Source organism: Macrobrachium nipponense, chromosome 5 (assembly GCF_015104395.2).
Source record: "Macrobrachium nipponense isolate FS-2020 chromosome 5, ASM1510439v2, whole genome shotgun sequence".
NCBI classification, from domain to species: domain Eukaryota; kingdom Metazoa; phylum Arthropoda; class Malacostraca; order Decapoda; family Palaemonidae; genus Macrobrachium; species Macrobrachium nipponense.
This window is the reverse complement of record NC_061107.1, coordinates 96,965,311-96,987,840: the sequence shown is the minus strand read 5'-3', so window position 1 is coordinate 96,987,840 and position 22,530 is coordinate 96,965,311. Positions and strand designations below refer to the sequence as shown.

General features: G+C 36.9%; 1 protein-coding gene across 1 annotated transcript in view; it reads right to left on the bottom strand.

The window, feature by feature from the left end:
* Positions 1-4,615: 4,615 nt before the first annotated feature.
* Positions 4,616-22,530, bottom strand: part of LOC135215538 (polyadenylate-binding protein 2-like) — a 175,224-nt gene continuing 157,309 nt past the window's right edge. Inside the window, exons 5-6 of the mRNA XM_064250370.1 lie at positions 19,111-19,235; positions 4,616-6,123 (exon numbers count right to left, since the gene is read on the bottom strand). Coding sequence (XP_064106440.1) covers positions 6,093-6,123; positions 19,111-19,235 — 156 coding nt within the window. The 3' untranslated portion in view covers positions 4,616-6,092. The remainder of the gene's footprint in view (positions 6,124-19,110; positions 19,236-22,530) is intronic.

Sequence of the window (22,530 nt, the reverse complement as noted above, 5' to 3'; positions counted from 1 at the left end):
AGGTCATTATTAATATTTTTAATGAAAAGTGGCCATATTGACAATTTCAGCGGTCAGTGTGTTAAGTGTGATGAAGGCACATTCGCCCTGGTCAAGCATGGCGAAACATTCCAGTGGCGGTGTAACGTTCAACGATGTCGGAAACTGAAAGCAATTCGGACTGGTTCCTTCTTCTCTGGGTCACACCTATCCTACAAGACTATATTGAGCTTGATCCATTGCTGTATTTACGAACTTCCCCAGAAATATGTACGGATGACTCTGTGTATCGGTTCCAACCATCCCATAGTCGATTGGTACAATTTCTACCGGGAAGTTTGTTTTGAGATTTTGGTGCAGGACAACCAGAAAATCGGGGGGCCAGGACACATCGTGGAAATTGACGACTCCAAATTTGGGAAGAGAAAATTCCATAAAGGTAGACGTGTCGATGGTTGTTGGGTCCTTGGCGGGATTGATCGCAAAAACAAAGGACACGTTCTTTCAAGTTGTTCCCGATAGATCTGTAGAAACACTCCTCCCAATTTTAATTGAAAACATTCATCCAGAGTCAACCGTAATTTCAGATTGTTGGAAATCATACCACACTTTAAGTCAGCATTTCAAAACACACCTTAACGTAAATCACTCGCTACATTTGGTTGATCCCGACGATAAGTGCATTTGTACACACAAACACGATAGAATCCACATGGCGGGTCTTGAAACGGAATGTTTTGCCTAGAAGTGGTACAGTAAAAAATGTATATAGTTCATATTTTTCCATGTATTGCATTAAGAAGCGTTACCTTTCAAATGTAGATTGTCCTTTTAAAGCCTTTTTAGAATTAGTTAAACATGCCTATCCATTAAATAGAGTAGTTTCAACACCCGTCAAAATGCGGTCTAATTCCACTGAAACGCAACAATCATTGATAGATCACTCCACCCAAACGGATCCGTTCAAAACACGAGTGTTTGTTCCCCCAATTTCATCTGGCCCGATCCCGCCAAAATCACTCCATCCAGCCCCGAAGAGAGGAAGATTCGAGCCGTCCGAATTGTCTGACGATTCCGATTTCCAGCCTTAGTTCCACCCGTCCGACTTGTCTGCCGATTCCGATTTCCAATCCAACAAAGGTAAGTCCGGTTTTATACTTTTTTTTTTTTCTTGCCATAACATACGAGCTTGCCAAGAATATTACTGTGACCCCCGTGGCAAGCGCGCGCAGCGCAATATTACCTCTTGCCAAAACATGTTGTGCCTGCCAAGAATCTTTAAAAATGCGGATAAGGCGCGAAGCGCCATTCCGCTGCAGCCTTACTGATGCATATTTTTCTTGCCAGAACATACGAGCTTGCAAAGAATATTACTGTGACCCCTGTGGCAAGCGCGCGCAGCGCAATATTACCTCTTGCCAAAACTTGTCGTGCCTGCCAAGAATCTTTAAAAATGCGGATAAGGCGCGAAGCGCCATTCCGTTGCGGCCTTACTGACAACACACATAAATTGATAGATTCAAGAATCTTTAAAAATGTCGGCACACATAAATCGATCGTCCGCGGATATGTAGTCTCTCTCGAATTTTTTTTTTCAAAGTAGGCCAACGAAAACATAGTTAGTCCACCCATTCTAACTTGGCTTAGGTGGGTTACGTAGTTTCATTACAGTCATTTTTAGTTAGTTTTTTTTTTTTTTTTTTTTTTTTTTTTATGCAGCTTGTGCCAAAACCTTTGCTTAGGCTAACACCCCATATGTTCGGTCTACGAATGCAGAGTAGGGGGTCAACCACAGCCGTTTCGTGGATTTCCGTCTTTCTCTTTTTTTCCAAAGTAGGCCAACGAAAACAGTGTTACACCCGTTCTAAGCGGGGTTAGGTGGGTTCGTTTGGTTACTAGGTACGTGGGTCTCTTTTGTTTTTGTTCCCTATGCATCTCTTGCCCAAACATTTTCTTAGGCTAACAGCTCTACGAATGCAGAGTAGGGGGCCAACCACACAGCCATTTCGTGCATTTCGTAGTGTAAATTTCTGTCGTCTTTGTAACCCCCCACCCAAGAAACCCCGGTTTCCCAATACATCCCCCTTACCGTTTTTGGCACATTTTCAACAAAAACTAATATTTCCATTTTCATTTCCGTGTCCGTGGCTTCCCCCACCCAAAACCCCGATTCCCAAAGCTTCCCCCTTTAACATTTTTATAAACTTATGGGTATTCCATTACTGCACGTTTTCAAAAATAGAGCCAAAACATACGTCCGCCGATTCTCTAGCAGAAAGTACTCGTGCCCAACGAATCGACAGGCGTTCCATGAATCCATTGTTAGGAGAGGGTGGAAAGTAAGATGGAAGAAATACATGATGAAAGAAGATACAGTAAAAGGAATAAAAGGGGTTAAAGTTAGGGGGCGAAGGCGCGCTGCAAAGAACCTCGAGTAATGCATACAGTGCACCACATGAGGTGTATTGACGGCGCTACCCCCAAACGGAGACTTGAGAAAGTCAAGTTCATTTTGTACTCCTAAAATCTTTACCTGCGGCACAGAGGTAAAGTAACTTCAATATGTTTGTCGCAAAGGCCAAGCAGTGGGACCTATGACTCCATTCAGTGCTGAAACGGAAATTGACAGTAAATAGTTTGAAAGGTGTAACAGGAGGAAAACTTTGCAGTTGCACTGAATCCTTTGTTAAGAGAGTTTGGAAAGTAAGATAGAAGAGAATATAAATTGAAAGGAGGTATAATAAAAGTAATGTAAGTGTTGCAGCTTGGGGTCGAAGACTGTGCAAAGAACCTTAAGTAATGCCTACAGAATGACGGCACTAACCCTCTATGGGGACTGTACTGCAACAATCATCTGCAATCTTCTTTGCTGACCTAGATGTTTCTGCTACTGTTTGCTGGTTTTATATGAAAAGAGTAACTGTGGATTATTTTCCCTAGTTTTGTTTGTATATGGTGTTTTAACGTTGCATGGAACCAGTGGTTATTCAGCAACGGGACCAACGGCTTTACATGACTTCCGAACCACGTCGAGAGTGAACTTCTACCACCAGAAAAACACATCTCTCACTCCTCAATGGAATGGCCGAGAATCGAACCCACGACCACCGAGGCAAGAAGCAAACACCAAACCAACCATACCACTAACATCTTAAAAATTTAAGCAAGGAACAAAGTCCTTCTTGCTTACGTCTCCGAATTTGGGTGTATCGATTCTAATTTACATTCCTTCTTATTTAATAATAAAGCCCTTTTTCCAATAAGTTCTCTTTTTTGAACACTTTGAAGACCTCTTGAGTATGAATAAACAAAGGAATTTTGCTGTACAAACATTGTACCCAATCAGCATGCTGTATATTGCATAGTAGGGACCTTATCTTACATACTCTATTACATGCTACTTACGCTGATCTGGGTTATACACACTGTTCTTAGATAAATACAAGTTCATATCTTATGCTTTCCCATCCAAGTAAGAAATGGTGGTTCACCAATTCTGACTTGGATAGAAGTGTGTGTGTGGAGAGGATTTAAAAACTCCAATGCATATTCCAAATCCTCATTACAAATTGGACTTGAAACTTCTTAGCGTATACAATTAGCAAATTTAGTTTTGTTTGTTTGTTTGTTTATGTGGTAATTTTACGTTGCATGGAACCAGTGGTTATTCTGCAACGGGACCAACGGCTTTACGTGACTTCCGAACCACGTCGAGAGTGAACTTCTATCACCAGAAATACGTCTCGGACCCTCAATGGAATGCCCAAGAATCGAACTCGCAGCCACCGAGGTGGCAGGCAAAGACCATACCGATCACGCCACTGAGGCGCTCAGATTTAGTTTTAAACATGAATTACAATTTCTCCTTTATTACAGCTTAGTTATTTTACTAATCTTTAGTGTATATGCTCAATATTGACTGTAACCATTACTTTTTGTTATGTACTTTACTTCGTCCATAAGAATGTGTACAACCAGGGAATGGAATGGACTACGAAATTTAAGCAAAGGTCAAGCGCTGGGACCTACTATATGATCATTCAGCATTTAATTAAAAAGGGAAATTGAGGGGAAAAAGGGTTTAAAGGTGTAACAAGAGGAAAACCTTGGACTTAATAACTGTTAGAAGGTTGAAAGACGGAAGAGAATATAAACTGAAGTACGTACTGTAAAAGGAATGAATGGGGTTGCAGCTATGGGATGAAGGGATGCTACAAAACACCGAAGTAGTGCCTACAGTGATGGCACCAACCACCTACAGGATGTACAACCTTGGAGAGTCAACACAGTTTATCAAAATAAAGTTGTAATATATGTAGTATTGTAGTATTGTCACTAACTATCAACTGATATTTATTTTTTTTAAGCATTATATTAGTGTACATAAATATATTCAGATTTATAGTACAATAACATTTTGTTTTTATGGCTATGTTACTGCATCCTTCTGCTTGAAACTTTCACTTTCACTTGCTAGCCCATTTTGTATCGGTACACTAGATTTTGTTAAACAGTTTGCAATTTGTGCTTCTTTGTTCTTCACCTACTTTGCTTACCTTTTCTTTTATTAAAGAGAATTTACTTCTGTTTTTTTATGCTTTTTACTTATAATCTAAAAAAGGATATATAAATAAAATTACTTTTAACAATCTTTTATTTCAATACAACCTTCCTCTTTTCTGATATTAACACTTTTTTTAACTTTCAATTTCTTATTCTCCCTTTTTAATATTTCATTATTTTTTAACAGCAATGTCTTTTTAATTTTTTTATCTTTTCCTGAATGCTTTTAATTTTTTAAAAGGTCAAATTCCATAAGAGGACAAGAGAATCACAAATCCTGATTAATTTGAATCAGTCAATTCATGTCAGAGATGTAAATACTATTATACTGATAAGTCCTTGCAAACTTTCCTAATTACACACGAAATGCCTTCAAAAACTAAAATATATAAAAATCAAAAGGACTGAAGAAAATACCTAACTTCTCCAGAGTCATCTATAATAAAAAATAAAAAGATCAATAGTAACTAAAAGACAGTACAAAATGTCTGTCTACTGCATATTACAGGCCAATTCCACCAAACTGAATAATTTATGGTTAAAAATCTCTGCACATTTTACCTAGTATTCAAAATTGAAAGGAATTCTTATACAAGATTTACTCTAAATAGCTGCCCAATTAACATAATGAATCTTTGGAAACTCTTGCAAATCTAAGCTAATATCCATGGGGAGAGAGAGAGAGAGAACCATTAATTGGTGCTAAACTGACAATATATCTTCAGAATTCTAATACGTTCAAATATGGATGTGTCAGGAAGCAAATAATTCCAGTAATAACAACAAAATATAATACTATACAACAGAAAATGGCTATCATAATGCAATGAAAAGTTTCTGTTACTTTGTCACTACAAATACAGCCCCTGCCATATACGTAAGCTTTTTATGCATATAGATAGCTTTACACAGTGTTAAAAGAATGCAAGGATCTAGGATGTTGTTCATTAAAAAGTTAAATATACTCAGTGATTTGCGATTCTCTACTTTGAAGATCTGAAAAGGAAGGGTTAGATGCGCTTACCTCTAAATCTAAGCCCATTCCAAAGATGGGGACAAGATCAGCTTTGCCAATTAGATTTAAGTACTTAAATTTACATAAAACTATCCACACCTCATAAAAAAAAGAAAATATGTAGATAACAGTAACTGTAAGAAAGAAAATTTCTTAAGAAGAAAAAAAAAATATATTACCTGATTTAAAGCTGATCCTGTCACACCCTGTCCATTCTTCAGTCATACACATTCATGCAAGACAAAATATAAAATGAAAAACCCAAGAGGATGGATGATGTACCTAGTCAAGGATGAAAAGAGCTAATATACAAGTAAAAAAAAAGAAGAAAAAAAGTCCTAATCTCAAACTTTTATATATAAAAACAAACTCATTCACTCTTAGATTCATGAACCTATTCTATACTACTATATCAGAAAAGAGTTATCTGAGTACTTAAAAATAATGATGCTAATACCATCATCAAAATTACAGATGTATCGATCAGAAACCACCTGTTTTCGTTACTTCCTCCTCCTCCTCCTGAATCGTCCATCTAGTAGGGGGAATAGTAAAACCTCCGTCCTCTGAAACAGATAATCAATAATTGAAAAAGAAAAGCAAAATAAAATAAAAATGATACAGGGGAAAGAAGGGAGGACAACCTCTGTATAAAAAAAAAATCGTCTTTGTCACACACAACCAGTTCTATAAAACCAAACTCCTCTCTTATGCACAGTAAACATCAACATCACCTACAAAGGGGAAATAAAAATAATCATTAAAAATCTCCTATACAATGAGTCATCAGTAAGCATTCACAACAACAGCTAATGAACTAGCAGAAAATTTGTCCGCTTAAGCATGTGTAGTAATAGGCTTTCGTCATCAGCTGGGAAACAAGTGACATTAAGAAATCAACTAAACACAAGTTCTGAAAACTGTACTTGATTAACATCACTTAAAAGCGCTGTTATCCACTGGGATGCACAGAGGTCATATACGAAACAAGGGTGAATTGAGCTGTACTATATAAGGCAGGGTAGTCTCAATGGAAAAGAAAGCTTCAAAAGATTCAGTATGAGAACTATGTGTATACCTAAGAACAAATGTAAATACTGTAACAAGGATAACATCAACCTACCAGTTCTACTTTTAACATTATGTTTCTATATACAATTATGATTTAAAACCTTTCCAAGGTCTACATACCAATTTTGTTTCTTACACTTATTACACTTTGTAACGTGGCCAAGGGTTTACTCCACTTAGACAGTATGCAGTTCATGGTGAAATTTTAGGTGTAGATTTTCTCTAGTCTAGTGTTTAACTTAACTAACAGCAAAGTGTTCAGAACGTGCAATATGCAGATGATACAACTATTGTTGCAAACACTTAATTAATTCAGTATAACATAGCTGGGTGAATAATAGATAATAAATTCACTAAGCATTGGTGACAAAAGCTTAATCATGTACATGTCACAGAGTACTGGTAACAGGAGCTTAATTAGGGATATATTTATTCTCAATATCTAGTGTCTATGTTCCTAACTGTAGTTGCTATGTCATTGTAAGTGGTGCATTTAGTTGCTCTACATTAGGCTGTGGCTGTAAACTATTGTTCTTTGCCTATCTGTACTATGGCTACCCATTTCTTGCATTCAAGTTCCCTTCTTAACATAAGCTAATCTTCTACATACAAACCAGTTCCATTCCAAGAGCTGGTTTGTAAGTTGAATAGTTTGCCTAAGCATCCAGCATTGTAGTCAGCCTGCTACATATAGCATGATGTGGTACTGTTAGCTTCGCTTTCTACACAAGACAATTTGATCTTTATAAAGAAAATTAATGCTAATCTTTACTCTTTCCTTGAAAAAGTGGCAGCAAAATACCCAAAATAAAACTCATATACTGTATCCCATACATCATGTGGACATGGAAGTTTGTACCTTTGAAAGTTTGTATGTAGAGGAATACCTGTAATTGAGCACTTTATTTTTCATCAATTATCTCTTTTTCTGCTTTATTTGTTTACAGTATGCAAATAAAATATCAGTTTATATTATATTTTTATTTATTTTTACTGCTTTTTTTAATAATTTAAAATACTAAACGGGCTGGTCATTAAAATTCAGAGTATATGTAGTCACCAAATTATCTTCAAATCCATTCATTCTCACTTCTTTGCTCATCTTCTCTTTTCCACATACTGGCCTCCAATTTGTGTAAGCTTGTCAGTCATATTCCTGGCAACTTAAATCACTCTCTAAGAATGAATACTCATTAGAAAAATGCATAAGAAGGTAACTTTTGGGTTCCAAATATAATCTATCTTTATTTCTTTATGTGATTGGCTTTTAACTTCCAGGAGATGTATTACTTTTTTGTATTTTTCAATTTCTACAGATAAAGTACAAAGCAAAAATAAATTTTCCATCATATTAGTTTCAGCATAAGGGCTGTATTACAGTACATTAGCAACACCCCAATTTGACAGAGCTGAACTTACAGACTTCTGTACTTACCAGCTACTTTATGATTATTTTTTGCTGCGCTGACATTCTAGATGTGATAGATTTTTATAACAATCTCATAAACTGAATGACAAGAATAACTTAACCATGTCAAACTCAGTTACTTATCATCAGAAAGCCAGACCACTGAAACATCCGTTAAGCTGAAGTGCTGCTTCCTTGTATAAATCTGGACTCTTTCATCTTCAAAGTTCCTAACAGGCTAAAACCTGGTCATAAAATAAATCAAAGGGGCCTTTACAAGTAACATAAGGACTTGCTACTGTATAGCAGAAAGCTGAAAAATGACCAAGCAAAGCAGTCTGTTAGTTGTATTACCTACCTGGTGCTCGAAGGAGAATATAAAAATAACAAAGGAGGTTATCTTCATAGTACAACTGAACTCTTACAGAGTATGCTGGACTAATCAGCGAAGATGTAAAAAGCGACTTCTGATGAATAAAATTCCTTTGCTTATCATACAAAAGACAGAAAATGACAAGTTTATGTGGTGACCATAAATACCTTTACAAAAATATAAAAACTGAGAAAATGGACTTGAACTATGTGGATTCTTAATTTACTTTCACTCAACCTGCTATGCACTACATACACAAACCTTGCTAATATAACCACACATTCTCATACTTTCAATTCTTTCTTATTATCTTCACAGAAACTTAAGTGGGGCACTTCAGTCATTACAGGCTTCTTGGAGTCTATTTATATGACTTCACTTTTATCACCATCAAATTCACAACACATTCCCACACTTAAGGCAAAAAGAAGAAAAACTTTGTAAAACATCTTTTATGAAAAAAAAAAACTATATATTTCATGAGTTTTCAGATTTTATATATCAATTCAAAAAGAGAAAAAACCTATTTTAGAATCCTAACATATATATATATAGTATATATATATATATATATATATATATATATATATATATATATATATTATATTATATATATATATATTATAATTAGAGATGAGAGAGAGAGAGAGAGAGACGAGAGAGAGAGAGAGAGAGAGAGAGAGAAGAGAGAGAGAGAAAATGAGGTGGATAAAATTCCCTTACCATGAAATTTTGAGAAGCGCTCTAACCCTAATCAAAACACTTTACAAAATAAGTTGAGTTCTATTACATATTCAGTAATATCTAATAATTCTAAGATACACTGAAGTTAACCAATAAGGTTTGGTATTGAACAATTCAGATAAAAATCATCTACATTATAAAAAAAATGCATACAGCCTCAAATTAACAGCATTTAAATAAAATACAAATGGATTATTTCACCCAACATTCCCATGAAACTACTATTAATTAGTCTGTTTACCATGCATACAGTATAACAGAGACATGATTACTGTTGTCCTAACAAGTTCTCTTGAATAAAAAAATTTTCCCCAGAAAGTGAGGTTGCTTTTCACAACACAAGCACAATTTTAGATTATACATCTACTGTATATATTCAAATTTTTAAATAATGAGTCAATTCTTGACTTACTTTACAAATGCCATATCCTCCTCATATTTTTTGCATAATTTTACAATGCACTTATTAAATTTTTTGGAATATGTATTAATATTTAAACAGAACAGACATTCAACAGGAATAAGCCTACAAAGCCACTGACTTGCAAACAAAGCTTCCATGGAACAGAATGCCCATATATAAAAAGACAATACGGATGGAAAATATACATATAATATATAAAAAAAAAGTTCAATTAACTTGCATTTACTTTCAAAGGCAGCAATGCCCAGCATAAAAACTATGGCGCTTCTTTAAAGCTCATCAAATTAAGAGCACCAACATTATTAAATCTGCCAGAAAAACTAATCTACATTAGTCTAAGACACTTTCATATACCTATCAAGCTTGCAGAACAATCCAGCTTAGCAGAAGTCACAACCATAGTGGTAGATCCCAATACTGTCCAGAGACCACAGAATAATTCCACCTTGACTTTCTTTAATGATGGAGCAAAGTTTAAGTACAAGAAAGATAGGGATCTTCATCATTTTGTTGAAATCTTCCCAATACAGGAAGAAAACAAAATCCTGTGTAAGTTCAGAAAGCCCCTTCCTACCTGTAAGTCCTAAAAGAAGTAACATCAGTATAGGGGTGTTTCTTGAACAGAAAAGAGACACCCTCATGAAAGTGTCTTCAGTGGGTTAATAATTATCACAATATTCATTTCACAGTCTCAAACACTAAGGCTCTTCACAGTACCAGTTCTTTGACTTAAAAAACATGGTTTCTTCGCCTGCAACCCCTTAGCTTGGGTGTATGTTGTTCACTTGGTCCTCTTCAAAATCTTGTCACTGCATCCAGGTCATCATCTCAGTTCACAAGATCTTTGTTTAAATCTCATTTAGCTCTGTTTAGGGATAATCTTGATAGCCATGAAGACTCCTTTCATCACTGACTACAATTCAGAACAGGATGAAAAACAGCAAATATGAAGCAACTGAAGTCAGTGGTACAGGCAATATTTCAGTGACAATGACCAATTCCACACAGCAGCGGGAGGACTAGGCAACCTATCTTTTATAAAGCAATGAAAACATTAGTGGGAGTCTTTGGAGCAAAAGTATCAAAATATTGCTCAATGATGACATCAATCAGCCAAATCAGCAAGTGTAATATGTCATAGTCCTTGGAAGAATGGATGCTTATCAACTGCCGAAGAAAATTATTCCATGAGCTTGACATAGGAGTTAGGAAAAGTAGTTGCAAGAAAAAAAAAGTATAAATGGCAGAAAGACAAAAACAGGAGCAAGCACTGACGACCTCATATTCTATAAAATGAAAAATATCTCACATTGTCTAGTTAACCTAATTACCATCCTTGCTCCTTCCCCCAGATGCTTCGAGATTTCTACTTTTCCTACTGAGCTCTTCAACAAATTACTTTTCACCAGCCTTCTTTGCATTGAAACACAACTAAACCCTTAATAGGAACCTTGTGTTTAATAAGCCAGTACAGTAGTTTGATATGGGGAGATATTGCCAAACTCCTCTAGTATCCTTATTTACATAACAATGAATATTCCATTTTAGTACTATGGTGAAAGCTAACAGAAAACTAGGATGATGTGGGGTGACTTAACAGTTTGTAATACTGGTTTCACCCGAGGACAATGCTAAAGTAGACTACCTACTACCTCCTTTTGTATTAATTCCATGCATAAATGAAGCCCTGAAGATAATGTTTCCTTTTTGTAACAACACCAACTTGTGCCATATCTAATATAGTAGTATTACTTTCTGAGACCATCTTCAAGTTCTAAAACTGTTCTCAAAACCTTAAAAGTATTTCATGGATAATCAATATCTGCAAGTATATTCTAAGCTCTTCTCTGAGATGCCATTATATTAAAAATTATTCTAAATCCTATAATTGTTTCCCGATTTCATCCAAATACCGTTCTTCAGTTTTAACACATGATACATATGTATCTGCAGACCATTCTGAGCAGCTCTATTTCACATACTCTTGTGTGAGACGTACTGTTACTAGTGTTGCAAATGAGACACTTTATTCATAAGCTTGATTCTGTTTCTATCATGAGCAACCTACCAATATTCTTCAACTTTTTATAACAGCAATCTTCCTGATTACTCATAAAAACATTTATGAGTCTAGGTCCTTTTGACTAGCCTCTCATTTCCATAACACCTAACTTTACATCTTTACAGGCAGCAACCAGTTAGCGTCATTTCAGTTTGACTGAGCTTGTTCAATATACGTATTCATAACTGGGTTTTACTCTATAGGGTTTATAGCACCGTTGTCTAGTTATCGGTGGCTTAGGCTCAGTGCCAAGACCGCCTCATACAATACAAACATTGAATAGTATACATCTTTTCCTTGGCTCTTTTAAAAAGTTATCCTTTACTTCACTGTATCCAACAATACTGTATGTAGTCTTATATTACTATTGTATCATAAAATATAAAAGCAAACCGATCATGCTTTGGTTTGGAAAAATCAACTGAGGGCGTAGATAAGACTATTTCATCGTATTTAACTTGCCTCAAGAGCAATTTTCTTGCTTTTGTTTAGCATAAATTAATCTCTAGAAACTCTCTTCATACAGTGCTCCCCCCGTATTCGCGGGAATGCGTACCAGACTGCCCCACGAATGTTCAGAATCCGTGAATAGTTGGAACCCCTATAAAAATGCTGAAAATGGCCTATTTTCATAAGTAAAACTCAAGAAAAAACCACTAAAAATTTTGTGATACCTTTTTTTAAAGTCTTATCACAAAAAGTGCATTTTATGATGAAATTAAAAAAAACCAAGGAATTTCTGGATATTTCTCATAGAAAAATACTGCGAATAGGCTAATTTTCCAAGAATAATGGGAAGATATGGTCCAGAGAGAAATCCGCAAATCCATGAGTCCGCGACTCAGGAGAACACAAATAAGGGGTCCACTGTATATTATGGCAAGGTTATTTTTCATTATATGAAGTGTTCTTAAGTTGAAAATTCACTTAAATACATGAACTAGACTTAGTTATTTTTTTTTTTAATAGATAACGCTGTTGTCTGGTTACCGGTACTTTGCCTATGTGCCGAGACCCCCTCATACAATACTACAAACATAACGAATATACATCTTTGCCTTGGCTCTTTTAAAGTTATGCTTTACTGCACTGCATCCAATGATACTGTATGTAGTCTGATATTACTATGTATAGTATCATAAATACAAACAAAGCAATCTATGTTTTAGTTGGAAAAATCAACTGAGGGCAGAGGCAGCATTATTTTGCCTTATTTAACTCGATTCAAAGCGAGTTTCTTGCTTCTTTTTAGCGTAAATAGATCTCTAGAAACTATTTGTATGGGAAAAGGTTATTATTCATTATATGAAATGCTTTTAAGTTGATACATGACTTAAATCTGTACGTCTTGTTGTGGATTCGATTGTTATTTTTTTCGTTAATACATAGTGTCGGGAGCATGTTTTTTTTTTTTGTGTGTGTAAAAAACCATCTGTTCGTTAGTTTTATCCTTTTTCATAATAATAAGAGATTTACGTATTTAACTTTTATTGGTGTGAAAACAACAGTAAAATGTGTTCTTTCATGGCCAGTATTATTTATTAAAATATTTTTCTACTATTATTTGCAGTAGAGTTGCATCCATGATGCTGATGCATGATAATTCAGTCATTAGCAGTGTGCAAATTTTGTTTTCTCAGCTTCAGCTACAACTGCAGCTTAAATTTAGCAGTATTATATTTTCTTGCCAATATTTTCTCCATAACAAATAAAGGTGTAATGTAAAACTATATAATTCCTGTTCTACTAAATTAACGTCATTTTTAACATAATTATGGTAATTTTTTACTATCATACGATGGCTGAAGTCCAAGCAAAACGTTGTTATCAGATTCAGTTGTTTGTAGCTGTACCATTCACGGAACGATTATAAAATTACAAACGATACTCTCATCATTCTCTTTTGTTTTCCTAACTCTCTCATACTAGGCCAAGATTTACCAGAAAGTTCATTGAATCTGACATTAAAATTTTGTAGAACTACCATGCAGACCAAGTAAATGATTAGGCAAATGAAATTCCACATTTTCATTAAAGAATTATTACATATTAGAGCTCAATAAGCGGCCGTGACACTGTCAAGGCATTATTAACAAGTCTAAGGGGGATTGTGGCACCCATAGACTTTTGAATTTCGGATAGCGATGACTTTTGCTTGCCATCAGGCCCCCAGGAACAGAACCCCTGTCGCTAAGCAAGGGCTGCCAGTACAGGCAGTCCCCGAGTTACGAAGGTCTCGGCTTACAACGTTCACAGGTTATGATGCTTTTCAATTATATTCATCAGACATTATTTCCAGGGTTACGACGCATGTTCCAGGGTTACGACGCCTACAACGCTCATCTAGCAGATGAAATATGACACCAAAAATGCAAAATAATCAATATTTGAAGTTTTTTTTTTGATGAAAAATGCCACAAGAATGCAGTTTACATAGTTTTCAATGCACCCAAACAATTAAAAGTAAGGTTTTCTTAGGATTTTTGACGATGTTCCGGCTTACGACGATTTTCGGCTTTCGACACTTCTCAAGAACGGAACCCCCGTTGTAACCCGGGGACTGCCTGTACTTATTACCAGCGTACAATACTTTCAATTTTACTTCAGGTTCCAAGTATCATTCGTACAAATTTTTTAATTTGGCAAATCAATACAGTGGCAGCTCAACTTTACAGACAGTTGAGGGTCTGCCAATCCTGCTATGTTAGAAAACTAGTAAGTAATGAAAGTTGGCATATGGTATAAACAATACAACACCCTGGAGCAACTCGCTTACCTTATAGTGTACAGCAATTCCATATAAAATAAAATAGCCTACCCTAATTGGTATTTCATTTAATTAATTTCAAATATTAATTTACTTGCTAATCAAGAGAAAGATCCACACGATGAATCCTCCAATATATACCTCAGAAAAATTCCATTTCAACCCTGCATCCCTTCCTCATAATGGAAAATGCTAATTAAAAGGAACAATAACAGCCTCTTATTTTATTGAGAGAGAGAGAGAGAGAGAGAGAGAGAGAGAGAGAGAGAGAGAGAGAGAGAGAGAGAGAGAGAGAAAGGCGTTACATGGATTAGTATGTCTCTAAGACTTGTCAGCCCATCTGAGGAGACACTGTGTGCTCACTTATCATTGGAGCAGGTTTACTGTTCATTCAAAATGTCCTGATGATTTTCTCTAGCTTTCTTTTAAACTCTTCCACACTGTTGCTGTTTACAACTTCTGGTGGAAGTTTATTCCATGTGTCACATATCTTGTATGTGAAGAGGTTCCCACAATGAGATGTGTTGTATCTCTTCAATTTTAGTTTCCATCCATTATTTCTTGTCTGGTTTTCATTAAACGTAAATAGGTTACTCTACTTTTGCTATGCCTTTCAGTATTTTGAATGTTTCTATCAGTTGTCCTCACAATCTTAAAGTTTCTAGGCCATACATACTCAGGCTTTCTAGCCATCTTTGGTAACCTATTTGCCTGAAGGATATAATTAACTTCTACCCCTTCTAAACTATTTAAGTATGTCCTTTCTTAGTGTTGGTGACCAAAACTGTACTGCATATTCAAGATGAGGTCCAACTATTGATGTGTTTCACTGCAGTACTGTTTCCTTGTTTCTGTATTTGAGCTGCCTCTTTATGTATCCCACTAGTTTCTGTGCCTTATTTTCATCTTTTATGCACTGTTTTGTGGATTTTAAGTCCTTGGTAATAACAACTCCAAGGTCCTCTTCTTCCCAAGCAGCATGTAGCTGGCATGATCCACATTAAAAGGCATTTGCCATTTCATTGACCACTCTCCTATTTGTTTTAGATAATTTGTTAAAACTTTCTGCTATCTCTGGGTCTGCTGCATTTACTACTAGCTTGGTGTCGTCTGCAAATTTGGCTATCCTGCTGGTTAATCCTACATCAAAGTCATTAATATAAATATAAAAACGAGCAGGCCAAGGACAGAACCCTAAGGAACTCCGCTTGTCACATCTGCCCATTAAGATTCTTTACCGTTTATTACGACTCTGTTTTCTACTAGTTATCCAGTCTTCGATCTAGTCTGCTGTTTCTCCTAAAATTCCTAAAGCTCTAACTTTTGTCATTAGCTTCTTGTGTGGACCTTTATCAAAGGCCTTTTGGAAATCTAAGTGGAGAATATCTATTGCTCTACTACTGTTCTAAGTACCAAGCATGTTATGAAAAAACTCCAAGAGGTTTGATAGGCAGGATCTATTTTCTATCAACGTGATCCACAATATGATCTGCAATTATGGACTCAAAAATCTTACAAGGGACTGACGAGAGAGAGAGAGAGAGAGAGAGAGAGAGAGAGAGAGAGAGAGAGAGAGAGAGAGAGAGACTGAATAGGTGTTGTTATGTGTGGCTTTGTAGTACAGACAGCACACACACAGAGAGAGAGAGAGAGAGAGACTTGAATAGTGTTGTTATGTGATGGCTTTGTAAGTACAGACAAGCACACACAAACAGACTGAAAAATGTGTGTATCACTACATTACTGTTAATTGCTATGTTGTCCTACATTAATAAAAAACACAATACTAGCCATTCCTGAGAGAGAGAGAGAGAGAGAGAGAGAGAGAGAGAGAGAGAGAGAGAGAGAACATATGTAGTGTTTCCCAACATGATGCTCATGTACTTTTAGACACACACACACACAAAGACTAAAAAACAATTACATACACAAAAACTCTTACCTTGAAGATAACAAAATATAAACAATGCATAAAATATGGTAAATGACAATCAAAATACCAAACCCTTTTTATCTAACACTGAATTCTGTTTGAGGCCCCAGCGGGGTTGTGGTGACTGGGAACATTTCAGTCTGAGTCAGATGCATCAAAGGGAATAAACAGGCAAATTTAAAACTCATGGAGTGTGGAAGTGTTATGGTGAGGCCTTGCCATGAGTTCTCTAATCATTGACCTATTTCTAATTTACCTTTACTTATCCAATAATTTCCTCCACATAACAACATACCTCTGTTCAGACAGATCTATAGCTTTCTATTTTCAGTCAAACTTGGTAAAAAATTACAGGAAATTAGTAAATTTATCATTTGCAGTTTGAAAGATTGTATCCTAGACAAATGCAATACATTAAAACCCCAAAAAACTAGTCACACTATCTTGTGTCAACCTTTCATAATTTCACTACAGCAACTCAAGCATGTAAACATTCATCGACAGTCTATCAAATCTGGGGGCTGCCACAAATTGTGAAAAATATTATATCGAGACTTTTTTTGCACATTTTAAAAGGGAATCACATGTTTATTAATGATGCTCAAAGACTACCAAATATATAGCTTAGATTCACTGGTTCAATTCTGTATTTCACACAATTTTCATATGTAAGCTATGTAGTCAGAAATGCTTTACCAATTCAAAAATCCCTATTAATCATTAAGTATTAGGAAAACAATTCTTAACCGTTTAGCAGTGCAGTACTTCACATTACACCAGTCTATCAATATCTTTATTGATTATACAGTATATATCCTATCCTGAATAATTAAATTTTACAAATACAGTACTTTAAATAGTCCTGATTTACCATCATACTCATGATTCTACTTCACAGAATTTTAAATAGTAAGGATGAACTAATAAGTCAAATAGGGAGCTTTCTGTATATCATATAAATAATTATGGTATGCAGTACCAAAACTGGAGCCTACATCATACAGCACAAACTGATGTCGACATATGGAACAGAATATACATTTAAATTTACTTTAAACTTGAAGATGAAAGATAATCCATTCAAGATCTGAATGTATTACAGAATATACATAACATACTGTTCACAAAGTCAACATCATCTTGGCAACTTGCTAAACTCAAGATTACTGTACTGCAAGCAATACAAACAGTTATTCACATCTTTTCATACCATATGTTTTGCTTTCTGCTTGTTACATTTCATCTATCCCTCTCTGCTTTGTTGTTAACATACATCTCATTTTGAGAGATATTCTTTGGACCTCCCTCATGAGTCAAGAAAAGAGTGATGGTCAGATTAAGTTAGCTAAAATACTAACCTGGCATAATACAGGATCAAAATAAGAGGCATAAGACCTCACTAAAAGGAAAGTCCTTATTATGTATACTTGGCAAAATGCTATGTGAATCACTGAGTGTGCAGACACATTGTGGTATAGTATTACTATGCCAGAAGAATAAAAGGCCCCTAATCAGAAAGAATGAAGTCAAGGAATGAGAATATATGGAAAGATGAGAGACTTAACTAGCAGGGGAGGTGGGTCTCTTCACCATTCTCAATTTGGGCCAACCAATGGGCTTTGTAAAACTGTATAAAATTCTCTTAGGCATAGTTCCAGTGCTTTCTCCAATGTTAATTTCAAACATTTCCTTTACTTTCCCTAGAGCTATTAAACTTCAATTCAATTATTCCAAAATTTTGACTTTTCAATAAGATCAAACCCTGAAGCCAACAGTCCTGAAGCTTCTGTAGGCCAACAAAGTCCTGAAGCTTCTGTAGGCCAACAAAGTCCCGAAGCAATGAGGTTATTAACAGCTTTACAAAATAAATCACCCATTGCTAATCACTACTTAGCCACTGTCAGCGCCTACCTGTGACTCAAACTTGTCTACTCTAGAACCAACTTTTTAGGAAGACATCAAAAATAAGTGGTTTGCACTTCACATACTACTGTAATATTAAAATTATGCAAAACTATAATATTTCCAGAAAAAAAAGGGGGGGGGGATGCTGTCAACAAAATGAAGTGACTGAAATGCAAGGTTTTGGCTCAGCATAAATGCTTTAGTTCCATATCCATGTAACCAGTTAAGAACAGAAGATAAAAATGTTGGCCGATTAATAATACAGTGTATGATTTGCTCCCAATAGTAATAGAAGAATTACTCCAAAAGAAAAATAAATGAAAAATTCCTAACTGCACTTGCAATTCATCATTTGAAGGAGTTACTTTTCCTTAAAATATTCAAAATATGATCAAGTACACAAAGGCTGGCATGGATATTACACAGTAAAGAATGAGTCCATCTTATGATAATACTATGCTCATCGTATACAACCTCTACTGAAGAAAATTTTTAAATTATGCAAGATGAATATTATGTACAAAATCTAGTGGTAAATAAGATTGCTCAAAGCAGTGTATGTGCTAACTGTAATTCTGGATCTGGCTATGATCACCTTGTTGCAGACAATGCTAATAAAGTCCTTAATATGTACTATCAGTTCATACAATAATTATCTTCATTAACATGCCCTGAAAATGTGTGCAGATAGTAAAAAAATTACAGCAAAACAACATTTCATTACATACTAATACTGCCAAGAATACATTTTGAGGTGTTGTTAAGCATTATAAGATAGCCCATTATGGTTTACATAAAAATGCATGTCAACTACAAAGTTAGCCTAAAAGATTAAACAAAAGAGTACAAAAAATTAACACGGATACCTAGAAGGGCGTCGTATAGGTCTGTATCCAGAATAGAATCGTCCACGACTTCTACCAATTCTGATGCCACGAGGGGGACGGTTGGTTGTAGAAATACCTGGTTTATTGGTGCGTTTTGGCATTACCTATAAAAAAAATGTGTGCACTCTATAATACTTATCAAATTAATCATTTGCATAAATCTAAAACAAATAAACAGTGTACTGGTGTGAAATAGCAGTGAAATATCTTGGTTAAAAAATTTTAAAAAATTCAACATATATTTTCAGAAAGTCTGTCAAAGGCATCATACTTCTATAATCCCCCAAAGCACTCTTCAGATCACTGGTGTGGCCAGGTAAAAAAAGCACAGCCAGATGAATACCATTTAAACATGATATTTGTTATTTACAATAAAGTTTGTACATACTTACCTGGCAGACATATACTTAGCTTACGTCTCTGACGTCACGACAGAATTCAAAACTCGCGGCTAACGCGACAGGTAGGTCAGGTGATCTACCTTACCCGCCGCTGGGAGGCGGGTGTAAGAACCATCATACCTTTCTTGCCAGATTTTTTCTCTCTTATACCTGTCTCCTGAGGGGAGGCTGGGCGGTGGGGGCAAGGGGCCATCAATCGTATATGTCTGCCAGGTAAGTATGTACAAAACTTTATTGTAAAATAACAATATCATTTTTGTACATGAACTTTCCTGTCAGACATATACTTAGCTGATTGACACCCTTGGTGGAGGGTACAAGACAGAAAATAAGAAGAAAAGGTAAACAACACCTGTTGTAGGATAAAAATAACCTTGGTTACTTACCTGTTTAGGCTGAAGACTTCATAGATACTGTCTATTAGTCTGCATAGCCATAAAGAGCTACAGCGAGGGCGTGACCTACAGCTGAAAAGACTCTTTGGGTCTACTAACGGGACTTGATATCCGCTTACTTAGTAGAATCCAAGTCGGATCATGTCAATGGGGGCGCCGCCCTCTTCTATGACAGCAACCTGTCCACTACCAACGCAGGGAGCTTCAAACCAAATCCGATCACCTAACCAAACTAACGTTATTAGCATTACGAAACGAAAAAAAGATGCCTACCTGCATCATTTTTCATACAACCATATGAACTCAATTACCAAAAAAAAACAAGGGAAAAACTACTAAGGATATGTTCAGCTCCCTGCCCCAGCACCGAATCCGCCGATAACGTTTACGGGCCTAACGCGAAGCACTCGTCATACGTAATACTGACGTCTTTTAGGTAGTGGTTGGCGAATACTGAATTACATCTCAGAATGTAGTTTTCATCAGATTCTGAAGAGACATATTCTTCTTAAAGGCCAAGGAAGTGGCAATCGCTCTTACTTCATGAGCCTTGACTTTTAGGATCTTGAAATGTTCCTCATTACAAGCTTTATGTGCTTCTTTCACAACACTTCTAATAAGAAAGACAGCGCATTTTTCGACAATGGTCTGATGGGGGTCCTTTACAGACGGCAACCATAGTCTATCCTCAATGCCCTTAAGGGTTTTCTTCTTCTGAAGGTAGTATTTTAAACTCCTAACAGGGCAAAGAGTTCTTTCAGGTTCTTCCCCTACTATGGCAGATAAACCACGAACCTCAAAGTTCTTTGGCCACGGATTTGAGGGGTTGGGGTCATCATTTTTTGCAAAAACGAAGGAAGGAAGGAACAAACCACGGAATCTCCTTTGAAAACCTACCCTCCTTCTAGGGCATGAATCTCACTAACCCTTTTAGCTGATGCTAAAGCCATGAGAAAGAGAGCTTTCCTCGTGAGATCTTTGAAGGAGGCTAAATGTGGTTCAAACCTAGCGGACCTCAGGAAACGAAGAACCACATCCAGATTCCAACTTGGAACTTCGCTCGAGGTTTTCTTGGAAGATTCAAAAGATCTTAGAGATCATGAAGATCTTTGTTATTTGAAAGATCTAAATTCCTATGTCTGAATACCGCAGCCAGCATGCTTCGGTATCCTTTGATAGTAGATACTGCCAAACCGCATTTTTCTCTGAGGAAACTAGGAAATCTGCTATCTGAGTCACGAGGTACTGGAAGAGGAAAACTTCTGGTTCCTGCACAACGGCCAAAGACGTCCCACTTCGACTGGTAGACTTAATGTCGAAGGTCTTCTAGCTGAGGCGATAGCCTTAGCAGCTTTTTGTCGAAAACCCTTCGCTCTGACAAGACTTTTGACAGTCGAAAGCCAGTCAGATTGAGAGCGGGGAGGTTTCTGTGATACCTGTCGAAGTGGGGTTGTTTGAGCAATCTTGTCTCTGTGGAAGTGCTCTTGGAAGTCCACCAACCATTCCAGTACCTCTGTGAACCAATCTTGGGCGGGCCAGAACGGAGCTACTAGCGTCATTCTTGTCCTCTACCGAGATAGCAATTTCTGAGGGTTTGTCCTAGTACTTTGAAGGGGGAAAGGCGTAGACGTCTAGCCCTGTCCAATCTAGGAGAAACGCATCCACTGATACTGCTCCTGGGTCTGAGATCGGGAGCAGTAAAGTTCGATTCTTGCGTTCTTTGCTGTTGCAAAGAGATCGATGTGAGGTCCTGCCCCATCTTCTCCACAGGTCTTGGCATACTTCTGAGTGGAGGGTCCACTCGGAAGGCAGGAGTTGATTCTTCCTGCTCAGAGATCGGCCCTGACGTTCCTTTCTCCCTGTACGAATCGGTGAGAAGACTGATCTTCCTTGTTTGAGACCACAGCAGAAGATCCCTTGCTGTTTCGTACAGGGAGAAGGAGTGCGTCCCCCCCTGTTTTTTGATGTACGCCAAGGCTGTTGTGTTGTCCGAATTTGACCTGCACTACTGCATTTCGGACGTGGGGTTCGAAGGCTTTCAATGCCATCCAGACTGCCATCAACTCTTTCTTGTTTATTTATGTGGGCCAGGACACCTGATCCCCCTTCCCCTTCCAGGTGCCTGACACTTCTCTTGTCCCGAGCGTCGCTCCCCAACAACCTGCCTCCGATGCGTCGGAAAACAACACATGGCTGGGGTTCGGCATGTAGAGAGACCTTCCATTCCACAAATCGAAGTGGGTTGTTCCACCACCGAAGGTCTCTCTTGATTTCCCTTGAGATCTTGAAGGAGAATTCCAGATCTAGGGAGAGACGCCTCCAGTTCTGGTATAGGAAACCTTCCTAGAGAAACGAATTGCTCCAGCGGGAGAGTGTCCCCCCAGCAGACTCACCACTCCCTCGCTGTGCAAGCATCTTTCTCTAGGAAGGTCGTTATTTTCTCGTAGCAACGAGCTATCCTCTCTGGCGACGGAAAAGCCCGAAAAGCCAGAGAAGCTATCCGAACTCCCCAGATAGATCCTCTCTTGACTGGGATTAATTGAGACTTCTGGAAGTTCACCAGAAGTCCCAGCGAACTTGCCAATGTAAGGGTCTTTTGAAGG